Source organism: Nasonia vitripennis, chromosome 2, assembly GCF_009193385.2.
Source record: "Nasonia vitripennis strain AsymCx chromosome 2, Nvit_psr_1.1, whole genome shotgun sequence".
NCBI classification, from domain to species: domain Eukaryota; kingdom Metazoa; phylum Arthropoda; class Insecta; order Hymenoptera; family Pteromalidae; genus Nasonia; species Nasonia vitripennis.
This window is the reverse complement of record NC_045758.1, coordinates 31668703-31689382: the sequence shown is the minus strand read 5'-3', so window position 1 is coordinate 31689382 and position 20680 is coordinate 31668703. Positions and strand designations below refer to the sequence as shown.

Below are 20680 nucleotides of genomic sequence, written 5' to 3'. Positions count from 1 at the left end.
GATACTCCTAAAGCGCATATACTATATATATATACAAAAACTTAACCTAGAAATAGAAATTATATCTATATCCAATGTGATGTGCCTATAAAGCAATGTAAGACACATGTGGTTGCAAAATAAAAAAAAATTAAGTAGAATATTCTTTGAAGTACAGCATAAAAATTAAATTTTAAATGGCATCGAAAAATAATAAGAGTAAATTAGATACATCAAGTAAGTTAATATTGTAATTTATAAATTGATAAATTGATTTTCAAGAAGTAAAGTTTAAATATTATGAACTATTTAATTTATTATTACAGTTGATGATTGGACATTAGAAATGATCGATGAATTTATCAAAACATTAATGGATATTACTTTATGCAATGATGTAAAGGAATTAAAGAATTATACAATACCTGAATATGTTTGGAAAAAAATAGAAAAATTGCTAAACACAAACAGCGAGTCTTTAAAAAAGCTTTGGTACTTTAAGTTACATTTGCAACTATTCTGTCCTCAACCAATCTATTTGATAGATACAAAAATAAAGATGGTCGAATAGTAAGTGTCAAAAAATAAAAAAGCGTAATTTTTTAAAATAAATTTTCGTAAGTTAAAATCAATTTCTTTTAGTGTGTATCAAAAAGGAATCACAAAAACCAGAGATATTAATTGGCACAATTTGACTTTAAGTTTTGATGGTATGACAAAACTTTTTTTGAACCGAGTTTTGAATAACTTACTGCAAGTTGCTAGGATAAAAACCGAAAGCGTTGAATTCGAAGGTAAAACGATTAAATGAATTAAAGTAACTTGCAAAATAAAAAATGATAAAAGTACTTACTAAAGTATTATTTACAGATCAAATAATATATTTATACACAGAATATCTACCTCATTTAATAGAACAGCCAGAAGATAAAATACTACCCAGACTAACATATGACGATAATAAACTTGTACATTTTGAAATTGATGTACAGAAAAGAATGTCATACATAGAGAAGTTAAATGCAGTATATGAAGATCATGATCAATGACAGTTGATATAAATCTAAAAAGAGTACTATGTACTTTTGAGTAATTGTGGCTAAAGACTGATGTAAATAAATTTTATACAAATAATCGAGTTTTTTCATAATTCTTATATTTAAAAAAATGATATAATTATATAATATGAAGTTCCAGTTAGTAATTTTTAATCTTAGAAATAAATCTGTTGTTTTTTGCAAAGCATTTTATGCCTTTTGCTTTTTGGACTCCTTTTCAATAGCCCTTTCCTTTGCTTTTTGATAAAGAGGAACAAGTTTACCTTCTTTTGCTAGGATCTTTAGCAGTTCTATGATCAGTGGAAGATAATTATGCTTCCTTCTAATATTTTCAATCTTGTATTTCTTTGACTTCCATATTTCTTCATCAATAAGAGCTTGTAATCTAGCAATTTCACCAGGATCAGTAGTTAAACTTTTTTGTCTCTCGTATAGCATTTTTCTGTCACTCACTATTGCCATCAAATTGAAATGTATTTCCCCTTCATTGTACCTGTAATGAATTGTAAATTCAAATAAATAATTTATTTCTCAAAGTACACCTACATCTTCATGCCCAGATTCTTTCAAAAAACTTACTTTTTAATTCTCTTTTCAATTGTTGGTTTAGCAGCCTGTACCCATTGATCTCCAGATGGACATGGGCCCAAATCAATTGGGCCTTCCTTCAGTCCATCTAATTCATACAAACGGCCATCAATTGGGACATAACTTACAAAGTGAAAGACATCTTCATCTTTGGCAGAGTGTTTACTATCAATTTCAAACAAAGTTTGCCTATAATTAAAAAAAATATATATTAAAGATATAAACATGTGTACTACAAAATATTTTCATAAATGTAGCAATAGAAATTACCTTGCAAATGAGTTATGAACTTCTCTGATGACATCTGAATTACTAAGAGCAAGACCTTTCATTTTTGGATCAAAACACTGACAAAATGTTTTCAGTTCTTCTAGATTTGGACCCAACGACATGTCTGCATGTTTACAATTCAACAAAACGCTTAAAATGGCTTGGGTTGCACAGGCATTATTTATCACCTAAACAGATTATGAATATAAAGTTATAATTCAAGTTATAAACAATGTGCAATTATTTTTTAACTACTTTAGATTAAAACAGGTCATAATAACCTGGTCTTAATTAAAAAATATAATTGTAAACAATGTAATAACAAACCTGTTTGGCAAAGAAAATTTTGTCCAGTCTGTTGTCTTGAACAATAGCTCCAGATGGTTCATCATCTTGTACCCATTTGAACAAAAAAATCAATCCATGAATTGGCCTGTAATAAACAAATAACGAAATTGGTAATCATCAAAATGTTGAACTAGTGCAAGCACAACAACAATGCAGGGTTATCCAGTTCTACTAGATAAAAATAATTCGTAAAATTAACTTACTTGACATTTTCGAATTGGTCATCGTCGAGACTGTACAATTCTTCAACTTGGACACCCTTAACACCTGTAAATTAAAAAATAAAGCAATAAGAAACAAATGACAATTTATAAGTGTTTTTGTCTTGTCATCGTCGTTGAAACAGGTAAACCCGTTGAGACTCAAAATTTTGATATAGCGAGCGTGAACAGAATTATTTACAGAATAATAAGGATCTTTAAATTGATATATTTACCAAATTCTTTGATTAATTCAGTAAAAACGCCGGGATCACTCTCTATCAAACACCAATTCCCAGCCATGTCCGCCATCTTTCTGATTTTCTGTTTATAAGATTAGAGGTTAGGGCTTAGGCGTACGATACGATTTTGCACGTAAATGTGCGTCTCCAACGCGCGCGCTTGCGTATTGCATCGAGGCATTATGGAAATCGGCCCAGATGCCGTCAGCTGTTTTATGCGCAACGTAGGTAAACGAAATTTTCAATTGCCTGTTTCTCTAGAAAGAAATCCGCCGGCTTGAGATTAAATGTTGATTTAACTGTGATATTATCTGTGAAAGTAAGACGTAAGTGAATTGTCAAGATGCCACAGGGAAGGAGGAAAACTCCGTTTAGCGGAAAAGCCAAGAAACAGCAGATGCAAGCTAAAAAACAACGAAAAACTCGGGTTTTGCTCAGTGAGTGTATTTATAGAACCTTCCAGTAAAGCGAGGCATTTAAAAATTTGCTCTACTTAATAAATTATAAAGCGATTGATAATGCGCTTTGCATATAGGATCAGATTATTTTGCTCTAAAACTTGTTCTATAACTTTAATTTCGCAGCTGGTAATTACAGTAAAGAGGAAGAAGCGGATCAGGAAGCTGCAGACTTTGGGCGTGGTATTAAAAAAATCAACAAACAGCCAAGAGATAACACTGGTAAAAATAGGTATGCCTTACAGTTCTTTCAAGAAACCAAAGAAGAATTGCAAAAAAGAAAAGAAGATGCGAGAAAAGCATTGGAGCAATGCACAATAGAACAACAAGAAGTTTCTGATGATTATTTTCCTACTGGTCTAGATATGCCGAAGAGGCCAGCCTGGGATTTTAGCATGAGCAAGGAAGAACTTGAGGCTCGAGAGCAGAGATATTTTACTGTAAGGAATACATTTCAGAATATTGTTATTGCAATTATTGATTCAAGCTTAATTTATTGTCTTTCTTGCAGTCTTACTTGAAGAATATTGAAAGTCTGGCAAATATCAGCTACTTTGAGCTTAATCTTGAAACTTGGCGGCAGCTATGGAGAGTAATTGAAATGTCTGATATACTGTTGATTATTGTTGATATTAGATATCCTGTTATGATGTTCCCACCGTATTTGTACAACTATGTCACTAATGATTTGGGCAAAGAAATGATTTTGATTTTAAACAAAGTTGATTTGGCACCTGCAGCACTGGTTGTTGCATGGCAAGAGTATTTTAAGACTAAATACCCTAAACTTCACATTTTGGTCTTCACATCTTTTCCAGTTTACAATCTAAGACAGAACTACAGCGAAGAAGGAGAAGGTTTGAAGTCGAGAAGGAGGAAGGGTAAATTGAAGATGGCTGCAGAAGGAGCCCAAAAGATCATGGAAACTTGCAAGGAAATTGTAGGTGATAAAGTAGATTTAACTTCTTGGCATGAGAAGATTCAGGAAGAAATGCATTTAGAATATGATCTCGATGACTTGGAGAGAAAAGATAATGTTGTCATAGAGAAGAAAGACACTAGTTATTTCGCGCATGAGAAATACAAAAGCGGAGTTTTGACGGTTGGTTGTGTTGGGACCCCGAACGTTGGAAAGTCATCATTAATTAATGCCTTGATGGGTCAGTAAAGTAGAACATAAGTTCAAGTAATAATCAGGCAATTCATTAATATTTCCTATATTGGTTTCAGGCAAGAAGGTTGTGAGTGTGTCTCGAACTCCTGGCCACACCAAGCATTTCCAAACCATCTATCTCACAAAGAACGTGTGCCTGTGTGACTGTCCCGGTTTAGTCTTTCCATCAACTGTACCTAAGCAGTTCCAAATTCTGATGGGATCATTCCCCATTGCTCAAGTCAGAGAGCCATACACAACGATCAAATTCATGGCAGAGAGAGTTGATCTGCCCAAATTGTTGAAACTCCAGCACCAGGACAACGACGATACCTGGTCAGCAATGGACATCTGTGATAGTTGGGCTGCCAAAAGGAATTATCACACTGCAAAGGCAGCTAGACTGGACACTTACAGAGCTGCTAACTCATTGTTGAGAATGGCTTTGGAAGGAAAGATTTGCGTTTACGCCTATCCTCCTAACTGGTCCAAAGAGAAGGGTAATTATAAGGCATAAATATTCGCTTTGATTTTAGTTTCATAGTTAACGATATTCGTATGAATTTTCCGCAGAGCGCTGGGAATCTCATCCCGACATTGACACCGTCAAGTGGATCCAGGCGAGAAGTCGTACCGACGAGGATACTTACAAGTACTCTGAAAGAAACGACTCATCGTCTGACACTGAGGAGGACGATGTGGAAACAAACGACGAGCACGAGACCTCCGAGAAGGACAGATCCGAGGATTCCGAGGAAGACTCGTCTGAACACGAATCTCAGATATCCTCCGTGTCTAACAAATTCGGAGTCCTGTTGGCCGACGCGTAAATCGTATATTCTCATACACACTTTTGAAGTATGCGATAAATTATTCTATTTTAAATAAAACTATATAAATTTTACAAAACCACGCAATTTTTCATAAATCTAGATTCACGCTCGAGAACGGACTTACGTCCACATCCATTATGCATATACTTTAACGCATATCGATCGTTGAACTTCATAAATGTTTTATAGAGTCATACCAAACACTCGGCAGCCACGTCGTCTGACCATAAGAAAACGCAAGCACAAACGAGCAAAGTACAGGCAGTACACGGATTGGACAAGCGCAAAAAAACAATCTCTCTCGCATTGGAAAGCACGCCGAAGAGCAGCCCGATGCTTTAAATAATTCGCCGGCAGACCGGCGCGATTATTAGCATACGAAAGTTCGAGTAGGGGGTGTGTGCATCGTGCGAGTGTCCATCGACGGGATGATCAATAACATCGCACGAGAGAGATATATAGAGAGAGTCTGCGTGAATGTACAGCGGAGAGAGAGAGAGAGAGAAGCCGTATGGAGCAGCGCGCGATTTATCAAACATAAGCTCTAGCTCTCGGGCGAGCTGAACCCCGAGGGAATCCAGACGCGCTGCTGTGGATATACCAGGTGTATGCGGGAGGCGAGGAGTTTGCATTGAGGCACGTGTGACGGCTACTCTATGACTGACGTTATAACAATTGTCGGGAAAATTTTTAGTTTAACCGTATGGGTCGATGAAACAGAGCGCGGCGTTGATGAATTCGCGAAATTTCTCTCGCTAATGCGCGGGCGCAAACAGCCGCGTGCTTGCGGCGAGCTCTAAAAATATTCGCTTTGCGATTGTTCGCACGCATCGTATTACGTTACGAAAGGGGTGCTTCACCGCTGATGTCAATCACGGCGCGATTTTCGGAGTTTATTCGAAAAAGCTTCCGCCGAGTCGAAAACGAAAATTCAACGTATAATCTCAGTCACAGGAGAAATAGCAGTAAAAGCTACACACGCGCGGAGCTGAAAATTCGAAAGCCACGATCCGTGCAATATCCTCTCACCTCCCGGCGTAACCCAACCACACGTCCATCTCATCTCTCTCTCTCTCCCTCGAAGCTCACAACACTGCACAACACCCCGGAAAAATCCGCGCGTCTCCCTTTCACGGCGCTGTATATGTACGCTTGTTTTTTGTTCGGCCAGCCTCGCGCTCTGCCTGCAGTGGGTTAACGTTCGCGGACCGCAATATCATTGTGTGTGTGTGTGTGTGTATCGCACCGCAGCCGCAGATTCGAGTTACAAAAGGTTAGAAGCCAGGAAAGTGGCTCGAGTCTCGGCTTTCACGCCGCGGATGACGAGTCGCTTCCTCTGCTTTTCTTTTTGTCGAGTGGATTGAATTCGTCATAGTTAGTGCTATATCCGTTGAATTGCAAAGAGCAACATTCGTTATAAAAGATAACTCCTTTGCGAATCATCCGCCGCGCGGAAGTTTGTATCCCGCGCGCGGCGCCAATACCGTCAAAAGTCAAACACAGGGGAAGTAGAGCTCTGCAAGCTCGCGATAAGAGCCGTCGTCTTGCAGGCAGAAGCTCTTGGCAGAAGCTCGGCATTACGCAGCTCCTCTTTGCATATCGATCCTGCGGAGCCTCTCGTCTTCCTCTATACTCTCTCTCTCTCTCTCTCTCTCTCTCTTCTGTCGCGAGGATAGGCTGTGTGTAACACAATTAGCTTAATTGGCCGATGCTTGCATTAGCATTAAGTGCCGGCGCGCGAACTTCAATTTCACGCCTCTCCGCGCTCAAGCTCTTCTATTATATTACCTATGGGTGTAAAAACAATTACCAGGAAACAAAAAGACAAAACAGCATAGATGATCTCGCATACCTTATGTACGTTCTACATGACAGACTACGGCTATACAGGCGAGGCACGTATAGAGCGCTTTCATTTCGAAGTTTGCAGCGGTAGCGGCAGCAGCAGGCGGTTAGCTCCTTATTGCAAGTTGCGCGAACGGAACTAACTTTCGCGTGCGCGCTCGATCTTGTTTGGCGCCTGCCTACCCCTCTCTCTCTCTCTCTTTGCAGCTCTTGCTCTTTTGGGTACTTAGCGAGCGAGGTGGAGCTTTTGCTGCGCTCGCTGTGTTTAAGGACGGACGTGTGTCTGTGTGTACGTATGCGCGATTCAGACGCCTGCACTACTCTGCCCGAGCCGAATTGAATTTTCGCGCGCTGAGGTGCTGTATGCTAGTGTAAGTTGAGCTTGAAAGTTTGGCTTTCGGTCGCTGCTTCTCGAGAGTCGAATAATCCGCTGCTTACTAATGAGACGTTCTACTGTAGATAAGAGGAGAAAAAGGGAAGCCTATCCACCGATAATCGACCGACGACACGCACAAATGTAATACACAGCTATATACAGGAAGAAATAGGAGACGCATTCGCGCGATAGCGTATAACGACTCGCGCGGCGCTACGATCTTGGGCCGATAACGATAAGAGCTAGCTGCGCGCGCGCGCGAATAATGTCCTGGAAGATACGATGCGCGCTCGTGTAGGGGCTGGTGGGGCACGTAATGCCCCGTTTCCGATTTCTACGGTTACTGATATTACTATTGCTACTGCGGTGCTGCTGGTGGACGGAGTCGCGACGATTCGCGCGCGATGCGAGAGAGAGAGAGAGAGAGAGAGAGCTATCGGGGAATTTTAGGGGATGCTTTTATGCGCGATTCACGGACGTATGTAGGGGGTAGTTTAGCCTGATATTGGAATTCATCATTGCGTTATTTCGAAATTTTTTTCCTTAGTATCCTCCAGACACTCTTCAAGGCCCTACCCATAAAGCACAATATCCCGCGAGAAGAAGCTCTCTATTCCTAACAAAAAAGCTCACCTGCGAACAACCCTCGCACCCCCTAATAACTCGACTCCCTCTCGCATCGCGTCATAGAACAAGAGGTTCTCGTACAGTAGCGCGTCCCTCTTGTATACCCTTGGAGTGTGTCTATAAGCTAAACGCCAATAAGGTACTGCGGGATGAGAGGAGACTACGCCGGCGTCTCTCCTCGATTACGCTTCGCCTCGCCTCATGCACGCGCTAAGTAAAAGCCATCAGGCTGATGGGATGTATATACGCGGCTTCTGCCGGTGCTGCTGCTGCTGCAGGTGCGAGATTTCCTTGGAGCCAGAAGCTCGCCCGAGCTTTTTATGTGTTCTCCTATAGATGATTAGCCTTGGCGAAATTAGCTTTGGTTATACATTGAATTTAGTCGCGCGATGAAATTCAAGGTATAGCGTGTTATGGAAGATAATAAAAAGCTATCAACCGAAGCCATCGCGTGTATATAGAGCTTGCGCAGACTTGATAAAGCCGAATGCGCTGCTGGCTCTCCCACGGATAAATGGAGCTTGATTTAAAGGTCAGCCTCTCGCGAATTCGTTTCACCCCCGCTCGCGCGAGCGATTTATAAATGGCGAAATTCCAGAGGCGCCGAGTATATGAAGCATCTGGCCGGCCAATTCCGTGTGTGATGTATTAATATATGTACCGGTGGAAGCGAGGACGATAAATCAGATTACGAGTCGTCGCGCGCTTTTTTTCCTGCAGCGCTGAAAATCTCCGACGGAATTAATAGCGCCGCGTCTGCCTTCCGCGTGCGAGTAGGGAGTTTTTCACATCGGGAATCGATAAATCGGTTAATACTCAGGATTTTTCCGTTTTGCGCGGGAAGCTTTCGTGGCTTTTGAATATTGTTTTATACGCATAATAAAGTCCTTTATTCGAATTTCCCGCTCGAAAGTACGAACCGTCTTTATTTTCCTACTCGCTGCGGTAGCCGACGACTTATCGCCGGGATGATGCATGGGCCGCTTCGACGTCGCGGCCGCGGGATGTGCCTCATAAATTTGAATTACGTCGGCGAATGCGTGAGCCGGAAAATTGCCGGGTTTAATCATTGCTCAGCGCTGAAGCGTCGAAATCATTGCGCTTGTTATATACTCATTATTACTATACGTGTATACGTATCAGAATTAAGTTTAGTACAACCAAGCTTGCAAAAAGCTTCTTAACGACTGCCGCGCCTAATTTAAAAGAAAAATCGTCACCGAAAGAAAAAAAGTTGCCGAAAAGCCGCACGAGTAGCGGCACACCCTCGAGCTTTTCGAAAATTGGATTCGCGCTCGCGCGCGAGAAATCACGTCGTCGTCGGGGGTCGAATAGGCCCGTGATTCTTGGCGCGAAGTTTCGCGCATAAAAATTCGCTCGTGTGCGCCTCGGGATTTATATTCGCCGCCTCTTTTACACGCGTATACATAATTTCGAAAGACTTATCATCCTCCTTTCGGTGAATTACATTTTACGCGTTGGCGCATACTTTTCGCTCGAATAATCGGCCCGTAAATTCGCGCTGAGGGATCGTTGTTTACGCGTTTTCCTATACATACACTACACCACAGTGATTTACGTAAGGCGAATGGAAAATTCCGCGTCGATCGCAAGCTCGCCCCAAAAATCGATCCGGCCCCGGAACGATTATCTCTCTTACTCTTCGGACTGCAATCACGCATAATAGCCAACCTCGTCCCTACCCGCACACAGCTGTCTTATTCCCACAGACGTTCCGCACAATGAGCGGCCCTGCGCAGGTGGAGCGAGCAGTTAGTTACAAGGTAGGCGCCAGCAGTTAAGCTTCCTCCATTCGGCAAACGGTTAATCAGCGTCGAGCAAGTTCGTTAACGAAGTGCCGCCCACACCTCTCTTCCGGCGCGTCGATTGCAGCCGATTCGATTAAGCTCTGGAAAAGGAGCTTTCGAGCTTTTAGCCTCCCCTTTTTTCTCTCTCTCTCTCTCAGCGAAAACATCGCCGAGGTGCTTGTTAACCGGCAAATCGCGTTCGGGACTTTAGGTGAAGCGACATCGCGGAAGTGGCTAAATCCTCGGGGCGCAGGTATATAAGCTCGCCCCTACGGCTTAGTCTAATCGACCGCGAGCAGACGCGACGTCGGGAATCGATGTTGCGATGCGCCCGAGGCTGCTCCGAACGAGATTGAGCTGCGATGAAGGCTTTTTGGTCTACTTTTCAAGTTACCGCCACTTATATTCGAGATCGAGCTATATATGGATTCTCCGGAAAGTCACACAATCTCCTCTCCAACGCTATATTCCCAATACGCTCCTCCAAGTTACGCTACGGCCGGTGCAGCGGTTCTTAAAATTTCATGAAATTCGCGCAAACTTTCCCCGCTGCAGCCGTACGAATCGATATCCGCACGTCAATCTGCATATTTATGAGCTTAATAATAAATAGGCCGCAGAGCGGATCGTAAACTCGAAAGTGCTACCGGCTCTCTCGGAGAGCCGCAGACAAACGATAAGCATCATCCGCGAGAGAGAAACTTTATATACCGGAGGAGCTTACCACAGTCGCTCGCCTTTACACGTACGTAAACCCCGTTGACTTTGCTGACCCGAAAAAAGTTTGTATGACTTATCGATGTTTATTATACGCCGAGCGAAAAGGGCTGGAAAATGCTGAGACAACGAATTTCAAATGCTGAAGAGAGAGAGAGAGAGAGAGAGAGAGAGAGACGCTTATTCACACGTATAGGTACTATGTGGAAAAATGGTCCGCGCGGAATTCCAGCTCCTCTCGCACAGTATGTCACTGTCCGCGAACTTTTTCGTTTATTTCCATTTCTCATCGTATTTGTGAAAATCGAAGGAACAAACTCGACTAGAAAATTTACGACTCGAAATATAGCGTGGATGATTTATACATACAACAGCATCGACGAGCGAAACTTTCCCATCTAATCAAACTTTTCACCCCTGCTGAGAATTTTTTAACGAAAGAAAAGCCCGCCTCTAATCATCCCCTTCCCTCTCACTCTCCTAATCAAAGTAAATCGGCATCAAACGACGGGAACGTGACCCTTCCCAAAAACTCATGTCCCTCGAGGCATCTCTTCTCTCTCTCTCTCTCTCTCTCTCTCTCTGTATATATATAGAGTCTACTACTGCAGCAACCGATAAACTCGCGAAGCTCTGCGGTTTCGCCGCTGGCAGTAGACGACGGCGACGACGAGGCGATGAAGAAAGAATGTATCATTTTAATGGGCCGCGTAATGCTATCACTGTCAGCGCTAAGTAAGAAGGATAGGCTCGGAGAATGGAATAGTAAGCTATACTGCTGAGGGACGGAGGATTTAAACAGGATGAGCCGCGACGCCTGAATTGAAATGTACGAAAGGTAGTTTGTTTGGATTTTTCAGAGCCGTTTTGGCTGCAATTGATGATGGCAAAAAAGTCTCCTACACACACACGCACACACACACACTTCGATATCGTCCCGAATTTCACAGTCGAAGAAAGAGGAAATTGCGCGAGCAAGCTCACCCCTCGATTCGACGCGCGCGGAAATCAAACGCTCCCTTCAGCAGCGCACGAAACTCTCCTCTTCCTAATGGACAGCACGGCGAGGGCGCACACGCGTCGTGATTATGAGTATACTACGGCTGTGTAGTGTACGGGGGGAGAGGAAAGATCTCTCCAAGACGTGCCCCGACGGCCAACTTAATCTCGACCTCTTCCCTCTGCGCGGATGCGAGGGAAGGAGAGGAGATCACGCAGAGCGCGCCAGGTTTGTGTAATTGAAAAAAAGCCGCTGTGTTTCTTGGGTTTCTTCCCTCTTCTCTCTTCTGGCTTGCGGTATATACTGCCGGTTCTTTCGTGTCGGGATGCTTCTTTTTTAGGAAACGGCTGCTGCTGCCACGAGCTTTTGAATTGGGGCTCTCGTTAATGAGATTATCGTGTACTCGGGCGTTTTCTTTGTTTCTTCGCTTTTTTCTGCGGCTGTATTACGATCGTTGTTGTTATTATCGCAGGGGGAAGGAGTGGCTGCTCGTTTTCTTCTCGAGTTGTCCGTGATTTTTTTCGTAGACCTAATAAAATGCTTGCGAAAGAAGGATTGTATGTTCGGACTAATAATTTAGAAAGGATTTCGTCGACTAAGCGATCAAAGGCAAACATTAATCGAGGCTCGGCGAAGCGGTTAATGCGGAAACAAAGCAACAACGAGAGCGATAAGAGGGAAACGCGCAAGGATAGCCGCAGCGACAGAGACGGGGAGTGCAGTCTTGACTCATATATATATATATATATATATATATATAGAGAGAGAGAGAGACAAAAGCCTGAAGTACGAGCGTGTAATCGAGGGACGGAGAGAGTGCCCCAAACAATACCCAAGGAATTGATATAGGAATTGTGTGTGTATTATAACGGAGAGACATATCTCCGAGAAAGAGATTCCTAGCATCCAGCCGTCTATATGTAATACACAGATATAATATATATGTACGTTTTATTGGTCGGATACAATATATATCGGTGAAATGGTACAGTATACAACTTGTTCCCGATCTTCCTGTCGGTGGGGTGTACAATCAATACATGACTCTCTCTCTCTTTCTCTCTCTCTGGCTCGCTCTCACTCACTATGTATATGTACAGCTATGTACAATAAAAGCAGTCAGCTCGGACGTGTGCATATCTCGCTCGCGCGCGCATACAGATGTAAATGCACAGCCGCATGCACATAGTCACAAAGCCGTAGGCGCGCTCTCTCTCTCCCTTTCTTCTCCTCTGTATTCCGACGACGACTATCCTCTGCCCTCCGATATTCCAGTTCGAGACACGCGTCACGGCCAGACTTTGGAGTGGATGCGGCGGCACAGCAGAGGAGGCGGCAAGCTCATTCGGCATGTAAGGCGAGACGCGCAGGGCTCGTGTCCGCGAGAGAGAGAGAGAGAGAGAGAGAGAGAGAGAGAGAGAGAGAGAGAGAGAGAGAGAAAGAGAGAGTCTAGCACTGCGGAGTCTCTCCATACTACTGCGCTATGCAATATCATACGTTAGGATACGAGCGGCCGAGCGCGTGCATGCGTCTATGTCGCTCTCTGCAGCCCGCCCGGTATGAAAATGAGAAGATTCGCCTTCTTTTCTTTTCCCTTGGCTTTTATTCTCTCCAGATGTTTGTGCGGCTATGCGCGTGTGCGCTTGTGCGGAGATCCTGATTTTTATGATATGTGTGTGCGTGTGCCCGGGCGAGCGCTGACTTTCCGATCTTTATATTTCGCATGTTATCTTTGACAGTGATGAAAATTGGAAAATTATACAGCGTCTTACAGTCGAGTTTTCTTTGCGGATGTATCATTTTTTTTTCTTTGTATTGAAAAAGTTTTCAGTTTCTCAGTCGGACAATGCAGCTTTTTCAATCTATAGAAAGTACAAATATCGTTCGTCCTTACAAGTTTTCAATTTTTTTGTGCAACATTTGCAAGGTGTAGAAATATTCGTTTAGTCTTTAACAAAATTTTAGTATATTCATAGATAGTACAATATGATATGGTATGTGGTCGTAATAATAAATAATGTAAATATTGGAGTTCAACCTTTTATTAAAACATAATATCAATCAAATAATTCACCTCTCACTTCAATTTATTCGTGTTTCAATGTAGTACATTTCAAAGAAAATGATACTGATACACTCAGTTAGATATGTAACTACATGTTAAATGAACTAATACTTTCTTATATAGCTGCCTTTGATAAAACGTACGGTTTTAATTCGAATGAGCAAACACAAACCCATTTGAACACAAATCAAAAAAGGTATTTTAAATACATTTTGATGCTCAATGACGAATAAACCTACCGATGCATAGGTTTATTTTTTATATTACACGACGCGTTTAGTAGTCGCTCTCGAACGTTAGGTACATTTATGTTATTTTTATATAGTATAAGTCTTGTATAAATTTTGTTTTACTTACGAAAACATTCTTATATATAAGACGAGTGACATTCATTTTCTTAGCAAATACTCTGTATCGATAAGCTTTCTCCTATATCTTTAAATAGCAAAACATCGTCTTAAAAATCGTTCCTATGTTTCATCGATAAAAAGTCCTTACAACTCTTACACTGCACTTACGCGACAGGTGTCTTCGCTTCGGGTTAAAATATACATTTACGTCGATAATCTTTACCAATCATTCGTTTTATCTTATATCTTAAAACAAAACAAAGCAGCACGCGTCATCATCGATATATCTCAAAACACGTAAATTTTTTACTCACGTTTACTTCGATTCTTGAAGGCAGATTCCTGTGATTTTTGTTCGACAAACACCAAAATCGCAAATAGAAAATGTATACACGCTTATACGAAGTAATTATGACACTAAAGACGATCGATATGATGCAGTTAGAGTGTATCTCGAATATTTAGTAACGAAGCTCCTTTTTTGAATTATTGTTCCAACGCACATGGCTTATGCGTAAATATAGATTTATATATATTATGTATGTACTCGTACACAGTCTTCTCTTTTTAACGACGCGCTCAGTCGTCGTGCATTCATAATAAATTTGCAAACGCACTCGAAAAGCTCGAATATCGGAAATCGCACCACTTTTCGTACACTGTGCATAAATTTCGCTTCGCGTCCCTCACGCAATTATTTATCAAATAAATAATACTTTTAAGCAAACAATGATAAACATAAAGGAATTTTCTTCAACAAAACGCCTAAGTACTTTACACTGTTAAAATTATCCTGATTGCACAGAGGAAGCCTTTGAGGAATAAAGAATTTACCACCGTATCTCTCCGCCGATTCGTTTAAAATGTATTTCCATACTACAGGTTTCTCTGCGCAATCATCGCGTTAAATGCGTTACCGCTCACGTAGTCATAATACATACGTATAGTACTAATAATATGGCATTTAATATCCCGCGGAACGCACGGACAAGTCGCTGTTTTGTGTAAAAAATAAAGTCATCTAAGAGAAAATTCAATACAGTATTATAGTTACTCTCGTCCGAAATGAGGAAATAAGAACGCAGCGTTATGAGTAGCTCGAGCGACGGGGCGTCCCCCGTCTTAGGCGCAAACGTCGGCCACGTTCTCCTCGACGATCCTCTCGAGCGTCTGCACCTGGGCTAACTCACTGAGCTCCTTGAAACGTTCATGACCCTATAACACAAGATTGGAATTTTTTTCTTCATATTTTTCGTTGTCCCGGAAAATGGATACGAAAAAGCCTGAATTGATTTCTTATTGGCATTCTCGAAGAATGTTCGATAGGACACAGATTGCCATTCAAAAGGCGAGACCGTAGTACGGAGGTCGTATCGAAAACAGATTTTTCAACGTCTCGAACAGCTTCAACGCTATCGACTAAATTTGAATGTTATGTCAAGGTCCGTCCGTCTGTCTTATTTCTCATTCACGAGCAGTACCCGCGACTACATCCTGAACCAGCGCTTCCTGTTTTCATTCTTCGCGTGACATAAATTTAATACACGAAACAAAAGGCTTACAACTTCATTCGAATGAAGGCACCAACCTGCTGCATAAACGGTAGTTGCAGTAGCTCCTGCTGCATGAGCAGGCCCTTTCTCAGTACGTTGAGGTACCCCTAGCTCTGGAGCACGTCGCCGCAGACGTAGGCGTCTTCGAGCTGGTGATCGAGCAGCAGTAGATGCCTGGGCACGTCCAGAGCTGTGTGTAGAGTGACGCAGACGCCTCGGTTTAGACTGACCGCCGGATAGAAGACGCCGTAGAGGTCTCGGAAAGCGATGCCGCCTTGGGGTTGGCCGTCGACGAAGAAGCGCAACGTGTGCGTGGACTCGAGGTCGAGGAGGAGACCAACCGTCGAGCCTTGCTGGATGCCGCCTTCGGTGCGCTGAGCGTGAACGCCCCCGTGCATGAACCAGGAGCGCTGACGGTCTATGTACATGCTCCAGCCCCTGTCGTCTTTGCCTGCAATCATCGAGGAAGGACTGATGTAATACTCGTTTTCATTAACAAAGGGACAGTATGACAGGTATTCAAACTCACCAAGCATCTGGTCGCGGGAGACGTCGGCACGAGCGATACCGAAGGCCGGATCGGTGTCGCTGTGGTACCGGTCGATCGTCAATTCCCAGTAGTGGATACCGCGCGAGAAACCGACTGTGGACAGAACGACTCGGTGCTCGTAGCCTTCGCAGGAGGCGCTCATCGCGTCCTCGGACATCGAGATCTCCTGGGGCAGACCCGGAGCGCACATCGCCCAGGAGAACCAGGCCACTGTGAACAAAGGAAGACGAAAAATATTTTCAGCATCCGCTCATCCATCGTAAAAAGCCTCTCCTGCTTTCAATTAGCCGAAGAAAATCCGATAGCATCAAAAACAATCAAATCCCATTCCCGCTCTGTACCGCAGTACGGACTTCCATCCAATTATTCGGAGCCAAAGAGCGCCCCAGCCAATAATGTACGAAGCTAACGAGCTCGAAATCCGACGGAAAACACGGCGAGTTTCTATTAGAACCGAGCGGATAAGCTATATTTTTCGACGTATACGCGGATATAAAAAGGGAAGAAAAAAAAATAAAAAAAAAAGAAAACACTTACCCTCGGCGGTCTGGAGACCGATGAGCTCGGAGTAGTCGCCCTCGCCGGCGCTGTTGAAGGCTCGAACCCTGGCGTTGTACAGCGAGTTGAAGTGCAGCCCGTCCACCGTGCAGATGGTCTCGCGACCGCAGTACACCTCCTGCAGAGAACAGAGAATTCGTTTCAAATTGGATCTGCGCATGTTTCCTTGATTTATGCAGAGATTACGAAATAGAGGACTTGATCCAGCTGGAAATCTTTAATAAACCCGCCAAGAGCGCTGAAACGCACAACAGATTCCGGCAGCTGCGTAAATAGTCGTTTTATGAAATACTAAAGCGCCGCGCGGCTATCCTCATAATTCCTCGCTCGCTTCGCCTTTATGACTTCTTTGAATTTAATATCATATTCAGCGTAGCGGCGAATATCGCGTTCTCTCGCTTTATAACTGCGACTCTTCGTCGCTGCAGAGATCATCGGAGCCTCGTTTTACGGATAATTATTACACGCGGATATAAAGACAGCCTGTATATAGACCGCACAGCTCAAGGTGGTTATGAATTCATAGGCAATAGCGCCGGCCGTCGTAAATAAATTCTTAAGCAGTCATCTCTCCCTTATGTACAGCTCTCCTTCCTCAGTGCCCTCAGCGCGCGTGATTTATTAATAAATCCCAAGACGAGCCAGTGTGTGTATATGTGCTATGCCATTGTATCGAAGTGGCCCGCGAATTTTGGCGTTATACGTGTGGGTTTTATGGTTCGTCCGAGTAGTCTATAAATTTCGAGGGACGACGACGCCGACGACTATCTCGGAGATTGTTGAGAAAATAACGGATGGGCCGAGGTTTTTCTTTTTATGGGATCTTTTAGGGAATCTTTTTATGCGCTCGGAAATGCATGGGGAATTTTATCGGCTTGTGAGTTGCGGCGTTTGAAGGAGCCGAGAGTGTCTCTTAATATTTAGCGGGAAAGATGGCTTCGTTAGGTTTTCCGTTTGCGAGGACTTTTCGTCGTGAATCATAAGAATTCTATTTCGATGAGTTCGTGACGTTCATTAGATTACAGGTTTGTTCATAAATTTTCGGAGTTTGCTGATTAGACAGCCAATAACTTGAAGCAAAGTGCACTAATGAAAGCATTAAATCGATTAAATTAAATCCTGAAATCAGCAAGTAATCACAAGGTCTTATGATTAACATAATTGAACACGCTGTTAACTGAGAGTATTTGCAGAATCCTCAAGATTCGCGGAATAACGAGGGAAAAGATACGAGTCAACACTGCCTGCCGGGCAAACGTTGCAACTTCTTATTTGCAGAACGCGAAGTAGCAGAGGAAGAGAGAGAGAGAGAGAGAGAGAGAGAGAGAGAGAGAGAGAGAAATGCGTGACGGAAAGGCATAAAATTAAATCCAATTAAATTCCTGCTGTATATAACGCGGTGCGCGGTTGATGTGTATGATAAAATGCCTTCGGCGGCGGGATAGATTGTTACGTATGCGTAGGGAAAATTGAATTTTAGCTAGTTTTCGCGTTATGCGCGCGGCCGTGTAAACGGACTTTCCGCTATGTTGATTTTTATTAGAACCGCGAAGATTGGTTGCGTGCGCGCCAACTTTGTATCTAGCTGTTTGAACGTGTTCCGCGGTGTGTAAATATTTCCCCTCTCATCACCGAACACCGATGTATAGTTGAGAATACTCTGTATAATTTCTAAAAATACCACGAGAACAAAAACTCACCCTAAACTCTCCAGCGCATCCATCATCAAGCTCGAGCAGATATCCCTCGATCGCAGGTCCCCTCTGTCCTGGACCACATCCTGGTGGCGCCTGCCACGCTACGGTCACGCTGTTGTTCTCCGCGCTGCACTCCTCGGGTAGCAGCAGCGGTGCTCCTGGTGCTGCATTAAGTAAACTTCGATTTAAAACTCGAACGTCGTCGACACGCACACATAAGTGAAAATAACGTCAAGACACACAGAGCATCAGCCATAGTAGAGAGAAGAATCGTAGAGCCGCGGGCGCGATAATTGACTCTCGACTCGCGGCTTTGTTTGCCACTGCAGCCGTTGATTAATGGATCCGCTGTTTTATCGCGCACGCGCGCGGGGACTTTGGATGTTAATTAGAACGCGATCGCGAGTGTTTTATGCCGCTCCGAGATTTATACGGGAGTTTAATGAATTGCGGGTTAGAGGTGTTTGCTTTCCCGCGTCGACTATCGACGGGCTTTTGTTTTGCCCCGCTGAAAACGGGGCTACGAAAGATTGAAGACCGTTCGGAGATGTGCCATTAAGGCGAGAAACGCTGTACGTGAAAAAAGCATTGGTATAGTATATTGAAAATACAACACTATAGAAACTTCAGCTCGCGATAACCGAGAGAGAGAGAGAGAGAGAGAGAGAGAGAGAGAGAGAGAGAGAGAGGGCGAGTGCAGGTGTATAATCGTGGCTAACGAAGCAAACGGCTGAATAATACAGGCACTCTTAACGGTCACCTCTCGTCTCTCCTCCCCACAACAATAAAAGCTCTCTACAGCAGCAGCAGCTCCTAAAAGTTAAGCTTCGCGCAACACACAATTTTCGAACGAATAAGTACAATTAACGCGAGCATTCACGCGCGCGCTGCGAACTTTCGCATAAAGCCAAGTTTATAATGGCCGAGGGAGCCGAGAGAAGCTCGTAAAATAATGGAAAATAGTTGCGGAATACTTGAGAAACGCACTGCGCGAGCTCTCCAAAGCTAAGCGCGCCTATATGCTCTGGTCTCTTAAAACTCCTATACTCGTCGCACAGCTCTGTCCCACGGCTACCACCACCTCAGGTGTATGCTCAGTGTATTAATATTGAAATTATGTGTGACGAAGTGCCTGTGTTGAAATAAAAAAAAAGCGAAGACTCGACGTTTCCATCAGAATCCAAACAATCGCGCGCGATACCACCTCCCGAGAGGTAAAACACTGGATGCATAGAGTGTTCGACGCAAACACGCGCATTATATTATGCAGGACGTTTATACACGCGGAAGTTTCTCATAATATAATGTGCATATAATACTGCAGCGGCTCGGGTAAGCAGAAGGCCAGGCACTGCACGCGTGATTAAATGGCTACTGCTGCCGCTGCCTACCCCCTCCGGAGAGAGAGAGAGAGCTGAGCCATAATTATTATGATTATCACATGCGAACGCGCCGATCCGTCATGTGTATATGTGCTCGCTGTCTATAGCCCGGGGCTTGTATTATGTGTCCGTGCGCAAGCACAATAACACAGGTGCAGTGTGTACCTGACGTGTATACAGCCCGAAGAATTTTAGGCAAAAGTCCTGCCGAAAATTCCCTCGATGACACCCCCTATACATCAGCACGAGGCTCACCTACACACACACACACACACACACACACACACGAACGCAGTCGTCGCCGGGACTTTTTTCCCCGGAAAGTTGTCTACCGACCGCTAATAAACTCGGGCCGAGCTTGCGCCGGCGACCATTCCGAGCTGCGGTTTCGAGCAAAGTTATTTCCTCCGACTGGCGCTCCGCTATTGCGCTGCACCGGTTGTCCACCTTTAACACGGGTCGCCTGCTGCTGCTGCTGCGTGCTATTTCGCGCCGCTGTACAGTGAGAAATTGTTTTCGAATGTTCGCCGAGTTGCGCGCGCGCATATTTACTTTTTTCAACGTTATGTTTGTGTTATAGTGTATAGGAGCTCGATTCGAGGCGCGGAAAAAATGCCAGAGATATTTTGACGAACGACCCGTAACGCGCTATCCAATTACAGGAGAGCTGAAGGTTTTTATAGGTGCATACCCTATCTGCGACGGATCGATGATGCCCGACAGTTTGCGAAAGCTCTCGTAGCTTTTCGAGAGACGAGAACATCGGCTTGCAGCCTCCTCGTAAAAGTCTACTGCGGAAAGTACATACTGCGCTTACACCCACGCCGGAAAGTAAATCGAACGAAGCTTTGTGTGCGCGCGTGGCTGGGGAAGCGATTTTCTAAGTAGCTTTTTACCCGATTGCGCGCGTATTATAGTTACAAACAGCGAGGATTTTCCGGAAAAAAAACAGAGGCGCACAGTCGTCGCGTTATATTAAATTCCGTGAGCTCGAGGAGCGAGAAAAATTCCATTTCCTTATTT

The 20680-nt window shown here is 43.7% G+C and overlaps 4 protein-coding genes across 9 annotated transcripts in view; 2 read left to right on the top strand and 2 right to left on the bottom strand.

Moving 5' to 3' along the window:
• The first annotated feature begins 30 nt into the window (after positions 1-30).
• LOC100679422 lies at positions 31-1113 on the top strand. Its single transcript, XM_003425922.5, has 4 exons — positions 31-216; positions 306-549; positions 622-773; positions 850-1113. Exons 1-4 carry the CDS (start codon positions 177-179, stop codon positions 1026-1028), a joined length of 615 nt encoding a protein of 204 aa, XP_003425970.1. The 5' UTR covers positions 31-176; the 3' UTR covers positions 1029-1113.
• Positions 1114-2861, bottom strand: LOC100113979 (ubiquitin carboxyl-terminal hydrolase isozyme L5). Its single transcript, XM_001607118.4, has 6 exons — positions 2680-2861; positions 2447-2510; positions 2223-2328; positions 1896-2083; positions 1617-1814; positions 1114-1530 (listed from the first exon to the last, which is right to left on the bottom strand). Exons 1-6 carry the CDS (start codon positions 2753-2755, stop codon positions 1227-1229), a joined length of 936 nt encoding a protein of 311 aa, XP_001607168.1. The 5' UTR covers positions 2756-2861; the 3' UTR covers positions 1114-1226.
• Positions 2540-5205, top strand: LOC100121448 (guanine nucleotide-binding protein-like 1). Of its 4 annotated transcripts, XM_032596687.1 has the most exons (7): positions 2589-2913; positions 3006-3122; positions 3270-3375; positions 3507-3583; positions 3655-4303; positions 4374-4796; positions 4870-5205. In XM_032596687.1, exons 4-7 carry the CDS (start codon positions 3509-3511, stop codon positions 5124-5126), a joined length of 1404 nt encoding a protein of 467 aa, XP_032452578.1. In that variant the 5' UTR covers positions 2589-2913; positions 3006-3122; positions 3270-3375; positions 3507-3508; the 3' UTR covers positions 5127-5205. The 4 variants fall into 4 exon arrangements, with proteins under 4 accessions (XP_016838494.1, XP_008204925.1, XP_032452578.1 ...); XM_016983005.3 differs by having other exon boundaries at positions 2540-2913; positions 3270-3583; XM_008206703.4 differs by having other exon boundaries at positions 2551-2909; positions 3270-3583.
• Positions 5206-12436: 7231 nt separating this feature from the next.
• Positions 12437-20680, bottom strand: part of LOC100121486 (E3 ubiquitin-protein ligase TRIM9) — a 78037-nt gene continuing 69793 nt past the window's right edge. For all 3 annotated transcript variants that reach the window (XM_008206706.4, XM_001605047.6, XM_008206707.4), the window contains 5 exons: positions 18279-18439; positions 16558-16696; positions 16000-16230; positions 15506-15921; positions 12437-15132 (listed from right to left, as the gene is read on the bottom strand). In XM_008206706.4, coding sequence (XP_008204928.1) covers positions 15578-15921; positions 16000-16230; positions 16558-16696; positions 18279-18439 — 875 coding nt within the window. In that variant the 3' untranslated portion in view covers positions 12437-15132; positions 15506-15577. The remainder of the gene's footprint in view (positions 15133-15505; positions 15922-15999; positions 16231-16557; positions 16697-18278; positions 18440-20680) is intronic.

Bases quoted from the DNA above. Each gene is read 5' to 3' on its own strand.
- LOC100679422 (XM_003425922.5), top strand. From the start codon at position 177: ATGGCATCGAAAAATAATAAGAGTAAATTAGATACATCAA. The intron at 217-305 runs GTAAGTTAATAT...TTATTATTACAG, and splicing joins GAGTAAATTAGATACATCAA to TTGATGATTGGACATTAGAA. The intron at 774-849 runs GTAAAACGATTA...TATTATTTACAG, and splicing joins CGAAAGCGTTGAATTCGAAG to ATCAAATAATATATTTATAC.
- LOC100113979 (XM_001607118.4), bottom strand. From the start codon at position 2,755: ATGGCGGACATGGCTGGGAATTGGTGTTTGATAGAGAGTGATCCCGGC. The intron at 2,511-2,679 runs GTAAATATATCA...TTTAATTTACAG, and splicing joins TGAATTAATCAAAGAATTTG to GTGTTAAGGGTGTCCAAGTT. The intron at 2,084-2,222 runs GTTTGTTATTAC...TAATCTGTTTAG, and splicing joins AAATTTTCTTTGCCAAACAG to GTGATAAATAATGCCTGTGC.
- LOC100121448 (XM_016983005.3), top strand. From the start codon at position 3,029: ATGCCACAGGGAAGGAGGAAAACTCCGTTTAGCGGAAAAGCCAAGAAA. The intron at 3,584-3,654 runs GTAAGGAATACA...TCTTTCTTGCAG, and splicing joins GAGAGCAGAGATATTTTACT to TCTTACTTGAAGAATATTGA. The intron at 4,797-4,869 runs GTAATTATAAGG...AATTTTCCGCAG, and splicing joins TAACTGGTCCAAAGAGAAGG to AGCGCTGGGAATCTCATCCC.